At 39.9% G+C, this 17818-nt stretch overlaps 1 protein-coding gene across 1 annotated transcript; it reads right to left on the bottom strand.

Annotated features, from left to right (window-relative positions):
* Positions 1-2086: 2086 nt before the first annotated feature.
* LOC132841040 (14-3-3 protein epsilon-like) lies at positions 2087-17163 on the bottom strand. Its single transcript, XM_060863204.1, has 6 exons — positions 16943-17163; positions 10422-10621; positions 9177-9283; positions 8168-8374; positions 4882-5018; positions 2087-3172 (listed from the first exon to the last, which is right to left on the bottom strand). Exons 1-6 carry the CDS (start codon positions 17001-17003, stop codon positions 3120-3122), a joined length of 765 nt encoding a protein of 254 aa, XP_060719187.1. The 5' UTR covers positions 17004-17163; the 3' UTR covers positions 2087-3119.
* Between the last annotated feature and the right edge of the window lie 655 nt (positions 17164-17818).

The following is a 17818-nucleotide window of genomic DNA, read 5'->3' as shown; positions in this document are numbered from 1 at the left end:
CCCACACAAAGAGGCTCATCGTTTGTTTGTTTTGGTTTTTTCCTTCACAGCTTTGAAACAGACTTTTAGGAAACAAGATGTGAACTCTTTGGATTTTTAGCATTTCTAGAATAGCACTGTTACTATTTAAGTTTTTGCAGTGAGCGTCACGATGTTTGATAAAAGTTTGTACGGGTTTTGTTATCCTGGTTGTTTATGTTTAGGTACAATCAATGTTTATATTACCATATTACCGAGATCTTTAAATACACACTATATATATATATATATATATAAAGTGTGTACAGCATCATTAGTATTAAAAGTATATAAAAAAAGTCTTTATTGTGGCTGAATGTTTACTAAAAATAATTGACATAGTTTTCTAAAGAGATGTCAGAACCTAGATTTGTGACGTTTTTAATATTTATAAAGACTGAAGAAAACAGTATAAAGTATATTGATATAGTGTGACTTATGTTTTCAGGCATGTTTTTAGACTTTAATGGACGGTGTCCTTCCAAATATCTTAATACAGTTATGAGTTGTCAGTTAGTCAGATTATTGATTATTCCCTTATTTGTCCGAATGTTTCCGGAATTAAATGTCTTAGTTGATGTATATATTTATTTACAAATGATTTCTCTTGTTTCTTGATTATGGATTGTACTTAAATCCCTAATATATAATGTTACTGAACATTCTCCACTGTATTGTCACTTTTACCCTCACACAGGGACTGTACCATTCGGTTTATTTCAATCACACCATGATTGTTTTTTTTTTCACTCCCAACCTTATGTTCGTTTTTGTTTTTCTGTGAAAAATTCCTCAACACCGGCTTTACTGAAAGATTTCAACATTTTCTCCAAATGGTTTAATCAGTTTTGACTCATTGAATCCACGACACCACAAGAGAAAAGGGAAAAAGTATAATTTAGACTCAAATAAAGTAACTATTAGAAACGTTTGTATGTTGTTGAGTGCAATAAACAAACCAATGTGCAATAATAGTAGAGCTTGCATCGTATTTCTCTCGGAGATTAACACACCAGCTTTACGTTCTTAAAATACACAACCTTCAGCTCACTAGCTCCTTCTTCTGCTCAGCTGTATGCAACACAGGACAACGCGCGTTTTGGCTCAGAGAATATTCTCCTTCAGTTCCAGTCAATTTCCAATTTTTAAAATCAGTTTTCAGTTCAGGTTTGTGCTTCTTTTATATGTACATGAAAATCCAAATAGTCTCAGTCCAGAGAAGGAGATCTTTTAAGTCTCTATCTCTATTGAATACGTTAACGCTGGTTCACTAGGGTGCAGACTTAGGATACTAATCAACCTAAAACTGCTCAGCTTCAAATAAATAAATAAATAAAGTATAAATAATAAAGAAAAAATATCTACATTTCTGGCCACAGCTGACGTTTCATGATTATGATTACTATCCATCATGGATATACGAAGACGATCACTAAAGCTGTATTTTGTGCATAGCATCTATTTATTTAAGGGAAACTGCAAAAACTGTAACTGTAAAAAGGGGCCGGTTCACTGATTAAAGACCTTTATTAATTCCATCATGTGTGCATCAGCAATTAGAATAAATTATTACTTACAGGCATCTCTGATAACTCATCTAGTGTACTATACTTTTACCAATAAACGTTGACTACCACCATAACTACAGTGAGGTTTAAAATTCTATAATTTATACAAATAAGAGAAAAGCCAAGTGGCATTAAATCGTTTATATATTCTTGATAGTTTAATTGACTACCGAGGTAAGAAAAAAAAAAATTCCCCTTTTGCCACAACAGTCCTATTTATAGACAAAGCCTCTAAGTCAAATCACATTTTACTTTAATATTATTAGTGTCAGACATTGACAGCTACTGCAGCATCTACGAGTTAACGGCCCCCCCGTTGCCTGAAATCTCCCTTTATACTGTTCTGCTTTTAAGACAAATAAAAGCTTTCATTTATGCTCTACAAAAGGTCTCCCAGGCTTCAGCAAAAATCACTGAATCAGACATTAAATCCACTTTTTCAACACTAAATATGTTGGAGGATGCATCGTGAGTCGCCACTACGAATTCAAAACACCGTATTTTTAACTTAGGTTTGGTTTTATTTGTAGGTTAATCCCATGCTGTGTTTCAGTTGAATACAGATGGTGTGTGTTGGCTCCAATCAGAATATCCAGTAGTACAAATCAGATTCAAGTTACACATACTGAACAGGTGAGGAGAAAAATTGTAGAGAGCAAGAGAGAAAATGGGAGCGTGAAAGAGGAGTGAAGCTGTGGGAAAGAAACCAGGATCTGAACAAAGCTAAACGAGGGGAAAAGAAAAACAAAAAAGGTGAGGAGTTCCCCTGGGTTGGTTTTCCCCTTGAATGGTCAGGCAGAAGCACATGTTGACATAGTGCTGGATCGTTGTTCTGCATAGAAGCTGGTGTGCAAAACAGGAGTCGACTGGCGGCAAAACTACGGCTCTGAAAGCCTGCTTTAAAATGGGCACCTAAAATTTAATAGGTGTCCCTTTAAAAACCAAGCAAAGGAAAAATTTATTCCCTTTGCTGGGTGTTGCATCTTCCAGATCAGACAGCTGAGATTTAGCATCCCAACTGCCATGACAGAGTCAGCAACGTGTGTGATCACAGAAGCAATGACGCTGCCGATCATGAAACGAAGGCAGCGGCGTCGTACCGCTACCACACGCTGACTTAAAAGCAAAACGAGACATAAAAACAAGCCCGTACGCAGACGACACTCGAAAAGTTTAATACAAAATAAACCAGCAGGGGAAGTTCTCCACAATGCCTATTCACTCAAGAGGTCAATTCATGTGTGGACAGTTCCATGTTCAAGGGCAGGAAAGGGGGAGAAAAAGAAACATTTATAAATGCCCAGGGTGTAACCCAAAAGAGCAGAGCGCAAACCTGACATACGGGAGAAAAAGAGTGAATATTGGAAAAGACAGAGACTTCGGAGCTGTTTCGGAGACCTGAGGGGAGGGTTGAGAGAGAGAGAGAGAGAGACACACACAGACAGAGAGAGAGAGAGAGAGAGAGAGAGAGAGAGAGAGAGAGAGAGAGAGAGAGAGAGAGAGAGAGAGAGAGGCTTCCCAAGTGGTGACGTCTCACTGGTTCTCATCTTCCACATCCTGCAGTGCTTCTTTATTCTGTTCTTCACCTGCGACAAGAACAGACCAGCTCTCAGATGAGATTCAACAAAAAAATCTAATCTGGTATGAACACACAATAAAAGTGTGATAAAAACATTACAGCAATACACTCAGGGATGAATTTAATGTGTGAATCTATTCACCATGCACTATTAGGAACACCTGCACAGGTACGCAGTTCTCTAATCTGCCAATGTGGCAGCAGCACAATGCAACACGATCATGCAGACAGAGTTCTGATATTTCATGTGAACGTGAATCGAAGGTCTTGACCTTTATCTGCATGATTCTTGCACTCGCTGCTGCTACACGATTGGATGATTAGAGAACTACATGAAATGTGCAGGTGTACCATGAAGTGTGCGTCACAGTGTGTAATAAAGTGGACCATGAGTGTGTGTCACAGCTCGTTACAGATTCGTCCATATCTAAAAGCACTTTTCCGTAGGACATTGCTGTAATTTAAGGGTAAGGGTACTCAGGGTCATCAGGCAATAGAAATAAGGACAAAATGTGGGATCGCACGGTCCTGTGGAAAAGTGCTATGCTACCTTACAAAATCACATGCATACACACCATATAACAGTGTTCCAAACCAACAGACGGAGTGTGTTTAAGACACAAGGTGCTGCACTGAATGTGTACAAAAACAATATAAAAATTCATGAACTATACAAGGCCACGTCAGTCAGACTAGAACTTCATTTACAGGCACAGGAACCCCACTAGGATTTCTCGGCAGCTTGCTGCTTGGCAACATAACCAAGGCGACCGAGTGCCTCACGCCGACGTGTGGTGAGGAATTAAACAGGAGCGGTACAAAAGCCCAGAAACAAAAGGGACCGAAATAGCGATCAGTGACGTCATGAAGGGTGGCCTTGCTGGAACATGATTTCAGATGAGTGCAGACGTTTCGACAGTAGACTAACGTAACGTGAAAAGGAGGATCACACGGCCCTTGTGACAAAACTCTAAGGACGATGCAGTGATCAGATCTTCACTTGGACACACAGCGGGATGCATTGTAGTTAGTGAGCAGCCCAGGAGCAGCAGGGGTGAGAAAGAAAAGGTGAGAAAAAGCACAGAAGAGAGATAACTTACAAAAAGGAGCTATAGTGGGAAATGAGGGATGGGTGGGAGGAGGGTCCTTACGAATCTACACCAGTGGCACAGAGGAGAGAGGGGGTAAGAGAACTGAGGAGCATAAGAGGGGGGGACTGAGGAGCATGGGGGGGGGAGGGGGGGAGGAGAGAGAGAGAGACACAACCAAGAAGAATGTGGCAAACCAAGGGAAAAAAACTGAGGTGGCAGGAAATAGAAAAACAAGAAAATTAAAAAATAAAATAAAAAAAAAAAAACTAAATAAATAAATAAGAAATTGAGAAAAAAAAGTGAACAGAAAAAAAAAAAAAAAAAAGCACAGAAAAAAGTTGAAACTGCTTAGAAATAAAGAAAAAAGAAGGGGAATGGAAAGAACAGGGGGTTAAGCTGTAATAAATAAAGTCATAGTAAAAGAAAAGAACAAGGAACAAGGAAATAGAGAAGAAATTAAAAATACAGGGACATGAAGTGGAAAATGAAGCAGAGAACAAGCATCAGCTGTAATGAATGAAAAATAAGGCACTCTATATAAAGTGTCTGACGTGAACCGTGCGTCCAATCAGAGCTCAGCGGTCGACTCGTGTCAGAGCCTCGGTGGTCCTGCTCGCTCTCTTACCGTCACCCTGCATGTCTGAAGTCCATAGTGTCAAGTTGTCACGTAGCAGCTGCATGATAAGTGTCGAGTCCTTATAGCTCTCCTCACTGAGCGTGTCCAGTTCTGCTATCGCATCATCAAACGCCGCCTTCGCCAACCTATTCAAAGAACACAACCGGGTCAGAGATTAGACCTGAGAAAGACATGTTTCCAGTTTAAACTTTCTTCATATTGTAAAAAAAAAAAAAAAAAAAAAGGAGCTTTTCCTAAAAATGAGTGATCTTTTAACAATGCACTTAGAAAATAAAACATGATTTAATATTTGAATATTTTTATTAATATTCAGGTAATATTTAAACAATTAGAATCCAAGTCAGGATTTTAAAATTTCATCACACACACACACACACACACACACACACACACAGAGCGAGAGGACCAAACCACACGCGATGACCTGTTCCACAATGATGAACAATATACAGATGGAGAACATGGTCTTAAGTCTTCGACACCAGAAATGACATCATTAGAAGCTGATAAGTGCAAGTGCAAATGCAAGGAAACAAATATTGCATTGAACTGAGAAAGCTGTGATGTCTGGCTGTTTAATTAAAAATGTTTAGTTTTATATAGTAAATCACAATAAAAGGGCAGATACATTATATATAATGCATAGCGGACCTTTAGGCTGATGAGCTATGCGCCGCTGTAAACCTGCCTCAGACTCACGACTGATGATTCACAAAGACATGAAGGGCTGTTTTGATGTCATTTCACACCTCGCACAGTAAATAGCAGCTTTTCTAACAGAGCTTTCTATCACGCTCATCTGGCCGGTTGATGAAAGAAACGTGGCGCGATCAGAAAGATGCCACGTGATCACCTGAGCTGCTTTTGTGTGCTTGTCATGAATATATGCATATGGGGAATATGACAAACAGAGAATTAAAAAAAAAAAAAAAAATCCTCTAGGAGGTTTATACTGGAACTGTAAAAGAGATTCCTTCAATACAGATGTTTAACTCATCGAACTAAATTGTTAGAACAAGACCGATCAAAAGAACTGCATTCTCATGTGCCGTGTGGCAAAAATCTTCTCGGCCACGTTCCTTTAAAACAGTGAGGGATTGAGGCGGTTTAAGTCTGAACGCTCGACAGATGAGAGTTACTGCACCGGTAAAAATACCCCTTAACATGAAAACCCAGATCGTGTAAGAGCCCCGACATGCTGGAGGCGTTTCTAACTTCTACTCGTGTAGAATCGAGATTGCTTAATACAGGTAAAGGTGCGGGCAATACGTCAGCATTATCTGTTGTCCAATTACTTTGTATTTTTGGTGACTAACTTGACAAGCTTGTTTATTTTATACACACAGAACAGCAGCTGCTCCTTGTGATTATATTCAACACTCCGTTTAAATCATGGTGGCACTGAATTGAAATGCCTCATGGCTTGACATGCGAGTCTGACTTAGAACCATAAATAACCCGGCAGCACTTCTAACTCTAGATTTCACTTCAAAGTAACATCTCTTTAGAGGAACAGGACGTACGAAGCGCTCGCCGGTCGTTTATTGACTCGATCGCATTGAGGTGCTTCACACCTTCGGCTGCTGTGATCTTCCTGAAAGTCGACCCTGAATGAACCTGACTGCAGGAAGTGAACGGTGCGCTCGTTTCTTTGCAGCATTTGTGTTTGCAAGCTTCTGAAAATGAGCAGCAAGGTGTGAACTGAGCCAAAGGGCAGAGCTTTAGCACTGCAGAAATTGTGTCTGCTCTGAATATTAGGTGATCTAAGATAGTCGTTTGTAGAATTCTCTAATCGTTTCTTGAGTTCCAGCTCCCTCTGATTTCAGGGATTTCTTTGCACATTTGGTAAACGTTTCTTTAGCTTTCTGGTTCAATATAAAATCAGGTGTGTTGTGAAAATGTACTGATTTGTACTCAGGAATTTCACCTTTAATTGCAAGATCATGCAGAAAAAAAAGAAGATAGATGAACCGAGACGGCACGGCAGACAGCTGCCTCGGTGTGGAGCTGTCTAATTTTAATGTACAGTATTTACAAGGCACTTTGTATATTATTTATATTGGTATTTTCTTTAACCTTTAAGTCCATGATTATCTACAGTGGTGTGAAAAAGTGTTTGCCCCTTCCTGATTTTTTTTTTATTGTTTTGCACGTTGTTACACTTTAATGTTTCAGATCAAACAATTTTAACTATTACTCAAAGATAAGTAAAAACAACCTGCAGTTTTTAAATGATGGTTTTTATTATTAAGGGAAGACAAAAACCAAACCCACATGGTCCTGTGTGAAAAAGTGTTTGCCCCCACAACAACATCCAAAGAACTGCAGGCCTCACTTCATGTCAGTGTTCATGACACCACCATAAGAAAGAGACTGCACTAAAATGGCCATACAGTTCCAAGGCGAAAACCACTGCTGGGTAAAAACAACATAAAGATAGTCTCAGATTTACCAGAAAACATCTTGATGATCCCCAAGACATTTGGGGAAATACTCTGTGGACTGACGAGACAAAAAGTTGAACTTTTTGAAGGTGTGTGTCCCGTTACATCTGGTGTAAAAGCAATTGACTGCATTTCAGAAACAGAGCATCATACCAACAGTAAAATATGGTGGTTGTTAGTGTGGTGGTCTGGGGCTGTTTTGCTGCTTCAGGACCTGAAAGACTTGCTGTGATAAATGGAACCGTGATTTCTGCTGTCAACCAAAAAAATCATGAAGGACAATGTGCAGTCTGTTCGTGACCTCAAGCTGAAGCGAACTTGGGTTCTGCAGCAGGACAATGATCCAAAACTCACCAGCAAGTCCACCTCTGAATGGCTGAAGAAAAACAAAATGAAGACTTTGGAGTGGCCTGGTCAAAGTCCTGACCTGAGTCCTATTGAGCTGCTGTTTTTAGATTTTGGGGCAAACACTTTTTCATACAGCACCATGTAGGTTTGGATTTTGTTTTCCCTTAATAAAAAAATCCTTCATTTAAAAACTGCATGTTGTGTTTACTTGTGTTATCTTTGAGTAATGTTTAAATTAGTTTGATGATCTGAAACAGAGTGACAAGCGTGCAAAACAACAAATCAGCAAGGGAGCAAACACTTTCACACCACTGTATTTATACAGCATGTTTAGGAGAGCTCCTGTAACCGATTCGTCACCTGTGTGAGAACACTTGGCGAATAAAGCCGAAGCTGAAAAAGACCACAGATAAGCAGCACACGTCTACTTTAAAATAAGAGGATCCTTCAGATCAAAGCCAGAAGCTCGATCTGGAGCTGACCTGCAGGCACGATCCGGAGAATTGAGGATCTCGTAGTAGAAGACGGAGAAGTTGAGTGCCAGCCCCAGGCGGATGGGGTGTGTCGGCGGCAGCTCGATCATGGCGATGTCGCTGGCTGCTTTGTACGCTACCAAGCTGTTCTCGGCTGCTTCCTTCCTGTCGTTGCCTGTAGCAAACTCTGCCAAGTACCTGTGGTAGTCACCCTTCCTGCACACACACGATCGTGAATCTTAAACTTTGGATGTGAAAAATATCAGCCTTATTTTCAAGCAATATTTTCAGCCTTATTTTTATTGCGACTTTGAATTATTTCGTGCGGATTCTCTCATTTTCGTTCCTTTTTTTTTTTAACAGTTAAAGCAAGAGAAAGATTAGCATTTACATATTAAATTAATTACAAGATTAAAATATGCAACTACATTTTCACTACAGTGGAAGCCTTTAACCAAGAAAAAGGCGATAAAAGTGCAAACTGTCAGATGTTTATTACTTAATAGGTTACTAGGGGCAGGTGAGAGAGATAAACATAACTATAGTGTCTACTTTTACAGCATTTAGCAGACACTCTTATCCAGAGTGACTTACATTTTTATTTCAGTTTATACACCTGAGCAATTGAGGGTTAAGGGCCTTGCTCAGAGCCCTGCAGTGGCAACTTGGTGGACCTGGGATTCGAACCAATGACCTTCCGATCAGTAGTCAAACACCTTAAAAACTGAGCTACCACATCCCACATGTCTATAGTATGTCACATGAGAAAATTTCCCCCTTTACACATGCAGACACCAAAACATTGCATTAGACAGAGTAATAAACATCGTAAAAATAAATAAGGAATTAATGTTTCTTAAATGTATTTCTACAATACAGATATACAGTCATGATATAAATCTTACTTAACCTATAAAAAAATCCCTAAGCGCTTTTATTTCACGTCTACAAAAGTAATTAAACGCTGACTATAGACACGAAATAAATAAAAATTCCAACCCAATGAATGTGAACATACATTTTGTAATAGAAAACCTTTGACTCGCCCGTGCTGGCTGCAGGAATGAGGTGTTTGTCCAGTACATCCAGAATGTCGTTACAGATCGATTTCAGCTCGTCCTCGACCTATAAAGGAAACGACGAATGTTTTATATCAAGAGCAGGTAATCAAGCCAACTCTAACGATGTGCGATAAAACCGGGTCACGGTATTACACGACCGCTTAAAACAGACAGATGTTTAGAATTAAAGAAGATACACAACCAGCCTGTGCCTTTTACCTCCTAAAAGATTGGGCTAACGTTATCATTGTAGAAAGGCCACGCAGGTTAAAAACAGCACAGTGGAAGATCGTTCCTGTGCGAGTATTTTGTAGAACATCTGTTTTGTATGACCTTAAAAGAAAAATAAGAGTCCATAACCTAAGGGTGCTTTTGTTTGTTTCTGCTGGGAAAAGAAGGAAAAAAAAAAAGAAAAGAAAAGAAAAAGAATAAAGCACCAGCTGGAGTGGGTTTGGTACTTATATGAAGCAGGAAGTACACACAAAATGAAGACTGTAACCATAGCAACCATATCTAACCGTATACATTAGATTTATTATTAAGTAATAAAGAGAAAGCCATTTCAACTTGCTGTAGCTTTTGAGACAAGGTAATGGGAATCAGAGCTGCCTGTGTGTCCACGTGCGATTATATTTAAAGTGGGACGTCACATCGTGTTAAAAAAAAATAAATAAAAAAATCCCCAAAACAGTCACATTGTTGACAACGAAATGTTTTACGGTCAGATTGTTACCACTCATTATATTCGTTCAAGAACGTGACAATTTTCAGCAGCACAAATGTCTGTTTCCTCCAACTTGTAACCTGATTGGCTGGGAATGAGTTTAAAAAATTGCTTATGAAAAGTTAAAATAAATAAATAAAGAAATAACACCCAGCTCGTTTTTTTTTAAGAAAGCACCGACATGCTGTCCACCTTGCAACTGCTTCGCAAGCGATTACATACAAACACACAAGGGGAAAAAATGACAAGTGTAAAAGCACCAGAACTAAAGGAGAGTTTGTAGTGAGAATCATTTCATGCTTTTTTCCCCCTGAAATATCGGTAGACTGTTACAGATGTTTATGAAGCCTACCTAAGAAAAACAAAACAGTATTTTGAAACACTTGAGATTATCACCAGATCGTACAGAGACACAAACCAAGCCGACACAAAGCAACATGACAGACTGAATAAAGATCTCACACAGATGTGCCCTCACCGTTTGCCTGTATACGCGGATCATATTGAGTTTGTCTTCTCCGCCTTTGCTCTCCTCCTTCTGCTCAATGCTGCTGATTATCCTCCATGAAGCTCTTCGTGCACCGATTACGTTCTTATAGGCCACGGATAGAAGGTTCCTTTCCTCCACCGTCAGTTCCACGTCCTTCCCTGCGACGCTCTTCATGGATTCCACCATTTCTGCGTCACAAATGCACACAAGCCACATCACGCGTGAGTAATCAACCATGCATGTAGTTCTTAATTAACTTCTTCCTCGGTTTGTTTCATTAAAGACGGTGACTGATCGTGGTTTTGCTCATCACTATAATATTCACTCCTTCACACGAAAGGATTTCAGGATGTTTTCGTAAAGCTTCTTTTTCCAGGGACGAGAAATGCTTTTACAGCAAAATAAAGAATAAAGATCTCAGTACACATGTGGACGGGATGTATGAGGCACATCAGCCGTTATTTTACTACACAACACTTTACAAACACGCACCTGTCACCACCGATGAGAGGAAAATTTAATTACACCAGACAAATATACTCGCAGCCGGCCACCATTAAATACCTGATTTAGGTGTGTTGGGAACTGCAACAAGACAAAATAAAGTCTGTAGGAGCCTTGAACCATCCTCTTATTGTGTCTTGGAGGAAACGCGCAAAAAGCATGGCGACGATACCAAAAAACAGAGAGGAAAAAAAAACATTTTGAATCACAGAAAATAGTGCAACTAAATGTAATCATATTGTAAGTGACATAGATTAATAGTTGCTCGTTGTAATCTCTCACATGCTCCAGAAAAAATTAATTTAAAAAAAAAAATCAACACGGTCCATAACAGTAGCTCTAGCTTGTCAGCGAATGTCTTTCCTTTAAAAAAAATATATATTGTTTTTACATAAATCTTAAAGCCTAGATCTGGTTACTCTCACGTTGGAAGGGTTACAAGCTGTAGCTATTTCAGAACATAGTGACCTTTAACCTTTCCCACAGAGCTTGTTGCTAGGCAACCCTAAAGTTGAGGAGGCCATTATGAAGGGTTGATCGTTTTTCAAAAACCCGAGAACAAGGTAGACGGGTTAAAGAGTGTTCGAGCCCTCTGGCCATTCAGTAAGTGTCAGCACTACACAACAAAAGCTATTAGTTTAAAGACGACGTCAGCAGATTGAGAAGAAACTGCATGAACTCGGCCCAAGAGCGTAGATCACTATCGTAGTACTTAAGATCAGGTTCCCTTCTGTACTTATTCGGTTTATTGCCTTTCTGAAGTCGTTACTATGTGACTCAGCTTGCTTAAGAAGAATGACCTGAAACTTAGCTTATTACTCAATGCTTCACAATAAAAAAAAAAATCAACCTTAAATTAAATCTGGAAGCCCGGTCCCTTTACCCCATCCCACAGTGGGCCTCAACGAGAAGAAGCATGAATATGTCTTTAATAGATTATTCACACTGCTCAGATTTTCTGACGGCAGTTAAGTGTTAATACTGTGTTTGGCTAATGCGCCTAGCTCCAATAGGAAAAACAAAAACTCTGAATTCCTATTCGGAGAGTCCGAAAGGTCTCCTTAACCCAGTCATGTCAACAAGGCCACTAACACAAAGTATAATTTATATTTATTTTATCAATCTACCTTCACTACCTTCGTTACGTCTTAATCGCTAATGGACTGTCTAATTCCTGGTATTCAAGAATTATTTTCTTTATTCGTAAATTTTGTTCATCCGGTTAGATGTTGTTTGGGGAACAGCTCTGGACGGAGGCTGAACCGATTTAAATCCCAGAAACAAGAACACCACTAAGCATGCAATTCGAATGAACCTCAACTAATGCAAGTGCTGAGAAACCAGCTTTAAACCCTGGGGGGGGTGTGTGTCAGTGTGCGTGTGTGTGTGTGGGTTTAACAAAGACCTTGACTAGGCAACACTTGTGCATGAAGTACTTTCTTTGGACTGTTTGTCTGCTCTTAAATCTTTATTAAAGAGATTACGAGATGATGTCCTTTAACGGTGTCATTTCTACCTCGCTTCCTCTCGCTAATGGAGAGGCTGGTGGACTGCCAGCGTGTTTTGCGCAGAATGCAGGAAGGCCGGATCGTTACTACATAATGCTCAATTGGGACCTGCTTTTAGTGGATTAAACTCGCAGTAATAGCATATGAAAAAGAAAGATAGATAAATAAATAAATAAATAATCAATCACCCTCTGCTAATGCTAGGACATGCTGCATTTCTCTGTATGCATGTGCTTCTGGCCATTTCTAAGGTGGAAGGCGAGCGTGGTGCGAGCTCAAACACGCAGGGAGGAGCTGATTCATAACTCGGTCCCAGAGGAGCCGCCTGTCAGACAGACAGATGCACTCTGAAGATAAGCAGCGCAAGCACGGGGATGATATCATCGGAATGGGAATGCGGAGCAGCATAACGTAGTAGAACTCTGTGCCAAGGCGGATGCACAGTTTATTTATACTTTGATGGACACTTTCTAAAAAGTAACACCGTTAAAACACAGTAAATATGCAGTCAAGTCACGATCTTTCTAAGAAGAAAAAGAATTTGAGACCAAGACTGTTGATGGATTAAGATCCATTGTGGTGCAGTTTGTAATCTGGCTATCACTCAACATTTCTGCCGTTTCTGGCAATACTTTTGTCTAGAAACACTGAAGAAACTTCTATATGCAAATTCCCGATACGTATCCAGCGCGAATGCCTTTCAACCGATGCAAAACGTCTAATCACAGCAAACCTGATGGAGATACGTCAGAAACTGTCGTATCGATAACCGTTTTCCCTGAAATCCTGCTGGGAGATGGGCTGTACAAACATTTAAACTCAAAATACTCCCTTTCCACGCTGCATGTTTCAACTTAAATGAGTAAAACATAAGACTGGTCACTTATATGAGACAAGAGAACAAATGGGTGGAAGTCTCTAGTTTGTGTAAGGTACAGTAGACTTAGATTCATAGTGTAGAACGACATAGCAGGAAGGGGGGGTGTAGGGGGCAGGAAGGGGGCATCACCATTACACTACTGCACAAGAATTCTCGCAGGTCGGGAGCCTCCCACAGCGTCCAAAGCACCACCTACACTACACTTCCTAGTCAAAGGAAAAAAGAAAAGATGAAAAGATGTTGAGCAGGAGCCTCTTCTAACAGGACCCCTCCAACATGGGGAAAGACACAGAAAGTGGATTGGAAATGATGAGTCTGTTCTGAGCTTATATAAGAGAATGAGAACCACCCCCTGCCAACCCTCCCTCTCCTGCTACCACTGAACTCTCTCACACACGGAGCTGCATTCTCCCCCCCTGCGAGCTCGGCTTGCTCGACCCCAGCTGCACCCACCGCCTCCTGCATAAGACATTGCACAAGGAAGACTTCATCTGTGTTACCTAAGAGCGCCGTAATGCAAGTATAACTCGTTAGCAAAACATACAAATGTAATCAGTCGGTCATTTATTCATCTTCAGTACCGGCTTTATCCTGGTCGGGATCACAATGGATCTACAGCCTCTCTGAGGAAGACCGTTACAAACTGACACTCAAATACTGACAACTTTATCAAAAACCAAACCAGTAAAAAGCAAATGTAACAAAACTAACTAGTTTTAAAACCAACAGGAATGGTTTGTTTCTCATACTAGTAAGTAGACACCTGCCACACAAGTAAAGCCCAAGAAAATCACAAGAAACCCCTAATGAATGGACAACACAAATTTTCAAAAAGGGCTTCATAGAAAGGCCACTTGATAAATCATTCTGGATCAACAAACTGATCAGTGCTTAGTAGTAATAATAATAATAATAAACACTTTAAAACTATAAACATGTGCAAGCACGTAATTCTCATCAGCAATCTGCTCTTAGAATCTACTCTCTACAACCTTTAATCACACCACTTTCTTTTCAGTGCCCTAGATATCTGACCTGACTTGCACCAACACGTTCAAGTCTGTGTATCAGATTTGGCTTTAATTTAGGGCAGAAAGTCTCTGTGGTTAGACATCCAGAATCTACAGTACAATCAGAAAGCTGGTAAATTTGATGACGGGTAACTAGTCAACTAAGCCAGCACTCATATATAACCAACTAATTGTTAAGTTTAAAAGTTTACTATTGCGGCACGAAGTCTGGGGTGCCAATATGTTAACACCCAATATGGAGAATATGGTGTGCAATCCGAAGTAACACAAATAGGAATCATCTAATCATGGTGACTGAAAGACAAACATGTGTATGTAGTGCAGTATTCAAGCTTTACAATGTGGTTACATTATACACTAATGAAGCGATAACATGGTTAACTGTAACTTTTGGATTCTGTCTCGCAAAGATTATGGGGAGTGTAAACTGTCAGTGAAGCAAAACATTTGAGACCATACTGTGATGTTGCCCCCAAAAGCTGGGAGGAAAAAAATTATATAATACCAAAGAAACTTTAGAGACATTACAGTGAAACACTGAAAATGTCTATCATGCTATACTACACTTTTTTTCCTGACCTGACACACAACAATTCTAACTGATCTGCTCTATTTTTAGCTCCGTGCATAAATTCAGGTTAAACTTGCCTGATACCTGGCCAAAAAAACAAACTGAGGCAAGCGGCTTTAGTCGAATCACTCAGTGGAAATAAAAATAAATAAATAAAACATAGAACCAAGAATACGTTTCTGTATCATGTTGTACACGAGCATCTGATGTATGAATGTTAGCAGACTACCTAGTCTTCCTACCCCAATCTAACTCATGCTTCAGTCATTTTAATACGTCCTACATAACGAACAATGCCGTTTGTCTACAAGCTCCTAGTAGAGCCGAAGAGATTTCACCCTTGGATCATATCTAGAGAGAACTGCAGCGGCACTTTAGTGTTTTCATCTACTCAGATATATCATCTGCCATATGTTCACCATGAGTTTCGTGTTGTCTTGTAGATCACTAACTAGCTGAACCAGGCCTAGATCTTCAGCACCTTATAGATGGATTGCATCATGGACCTTTAAGTCCCAACATTTGCACCAAAGTCTTTACTACTTTGTTTAAAAGTTATTTTGACTTGTACCATTGTTGGAACACACACACACTCTCTGAGTGAAAAGATAAGCCCTTACTCTTTTGTGCTTGGAAGCCCAGAGCAATACCGGAGCTTTATTCCTTATTATTTAAGATTGTTGAAAGGAGTTTGTCTATTAAAAACAGCTGTAACTGTGCAAACTACACCGATGTTCCCTGTGATGTCAGCAAGGCCACAACCACCAGCTTCTCACAGCAATAACCATAAAACTCCACAAACCAGCTAATCAGGACCAGAACTATTAAGCACAAGCAATTCTCTCAATGTGAACACATTCAGTGTGTATAAGAGTGAACTTTTCCTTTAATTCTTTTTCGTGCCAGTATTTACCTTCTTGTTCACCCCTGAAGCAGAGGATGTGTGTTTATAATGCAACCTTCACTGCACTGCTACATATTTTGATTGACACTAAAAACCATTTCTCCGCAGTTTCATTAAAGATAAACAGCTCATCAGAGAACGATTTTTTATTTTTTTTTTGCTAGTTCTTCAACCAAACTCGTATAAAAGAATCCCGACTTCGCGTTAAATAAAAAACGTTTAGGTGTATTGAACGTAGCACGGAAAGTCAGAAAGACTTTAAAGACGTTAAAACTAGCTTTTAAAAGGAGGGGGAATTTTATCTAAATAAACTACTAAAGTTTTACCGAGTCGTACGAGATAGTAAATATGTTGTCAGGAGGACAAGCTATGAAATAAAAATGAGTTATCTGCCCAAATCTTGTTCACTAATATCCTGACGCTAACGCTGCTACACACACTATTACGGCTCTTGTGCTTGTTATTATTACGTACAATATAAAGTTACAACGCAGTGCAATTTTACCTCGACGGATTATGGTACAACAGCGAATTAAACTAAACAGAAAACCACTTTAAAACAAACGGGCCAATATAAGTCAATAACGTGACACGGTGATACAGTACTAGCATACTAGCAGCCTGAAAATGAACAGAGCTAAAATCAGCGCGTTCAATAACATCAGGTGATGTTTACAATTGTGTTGTTTTGGGTTGTTTATGTACGATGTTAAATTATATGCTAACTGCAAAGAATAAGATTGAGATTGGATGGGTTGTAACACACACACGCACACACACACACACACACACACACAGAATAAGGCCTCAGTGTTAATGCTAATGCTAACGCTACTCCCCCCCCCAAATCCCATTAATCATACAGGCTGAATAAAAGAGTCCCTACTTTGTGATTATTAATACAAATAGCTGTTTTCTCTGCATAAACAACACGAAATAAAGTAGCGAAGACGGTTCACACCACGGTCCCGACCGACCCAGACCTCGGGAGGATTAAAACGACTTGTAAAAGGGCCTCTGAGGGGAAGCTAACAGGCTAACAGGAGAAAGTGTGGAATAAGCAGCGCGCGCAGTGTAAACCTCACGCGACAAACACAGCACGCGCACCTACCGTCGTATCTCTCTGCTTGTTCGGCCAGCTTCGCCTGGTATACAAAGTGCTCTCGGTCCATGGTGCTCGGCGTTAGTGACAGAACGAAGAGAGGGTAAAAAAAGCAAGTCTCGAAGGTGGGCGAGTCTGTCTGAGTCAGTCGGTGATTCCTGACGGAGCAACACCACAGCAGCCGGGCTTCCCGCTCTACCGGTAGCTAACGCGTCATTTGTCTGCACCCGTATTCTATATAAGCCACGCCTCCTGTTATGCGATTGGCTGTAAGAACACGGACTCGCGTTGCTTTCAAGAAGTTAACGACCAATGAAATCATAGCAGGCGGGATACATCAAACGGAGTCCACCCGTGAGTAGGCGGGGCTAATAAAAATACGGGTGGGAGAAGTAGCTGCTTTCCAAAGATGGCGTCGGAGCTCCATACAGGAAGCTGTCGGTGAGCTCAGTGCTTTTCCATGCACGCGTTCTTGGCGCAAAACCAGTTGTTTCTACCTTACAGCAGGAAAAATATATATAATTGTAAAATATAATTATATTAATAAAATAATTAAAAAATCTCTCTCTCTCTCTCTCTCTCTCTCTCTCTCTATATATATATATATATAAAATTAAATTGACAAGCTCTTAAATTACCCTTACAAAACTACCTGAATTACCCTAAAACTACCAAGACCATTCAGGCAAATAAGTCATATTTATTCATTAAAGGCTAGTTGCAATGCAATTTTAATACCTAAAGCTATTCTGTAAAAGTTAAACAGCACTTTCCATAGTTCATGAAATGCAGTTTTGCTCAGGCTTACGTGATTTAATTCTCCAAGTTAACGAGCTTTTGAATAAACCACTGATTCACATGAATTTAGATTCGTTAATCAATTAA

The sequence above is a fragment of the Tachysurus vachellii genome, chromosome 26 (genome assembly GCF_030014155.1).
Source record: "Tachysurus vachellii isolate PV-2020 chromosome 26, HZAU_Pvac_v1, whole genome shotgun sequence".
NCBI lineage: Eukaryota > Metazoa > Chordata > Actinopteri > Siluriformes > Bagridae > Tachysurus > Tachysurus vachellii.
The sequence above is the reverse complement of the archived record's forward strand: the minus strand, read 5'-3'. Positions and strand labels throughout refer to the sequence as shown.

Bases quoted from the DNA above. Each gene is read 5' to 3' on its own strand.
- LOC132841040 (XM_060863204.1), bottom strand. From the start codon at position 17,003: ATGGACCGAGAGCACTTTGTATACCAGGCGAAGCTGGCCGAACAAGCA. The intron at 8,375-9,176 runs GTATGTTCACAT...GTGTGTGTGCAG, and splicing joins AAGGTTTTCTATTACAAAAT to GAAGGGTGACTACCACAGGT. The intron at 3,173-4,881 runs GTAAGAGAGCGA...TTCTTGTCGCAG, and splicing joins TTCAGACATGCAGGGTGACG to GTGAAGAACAGAATAAAGAA.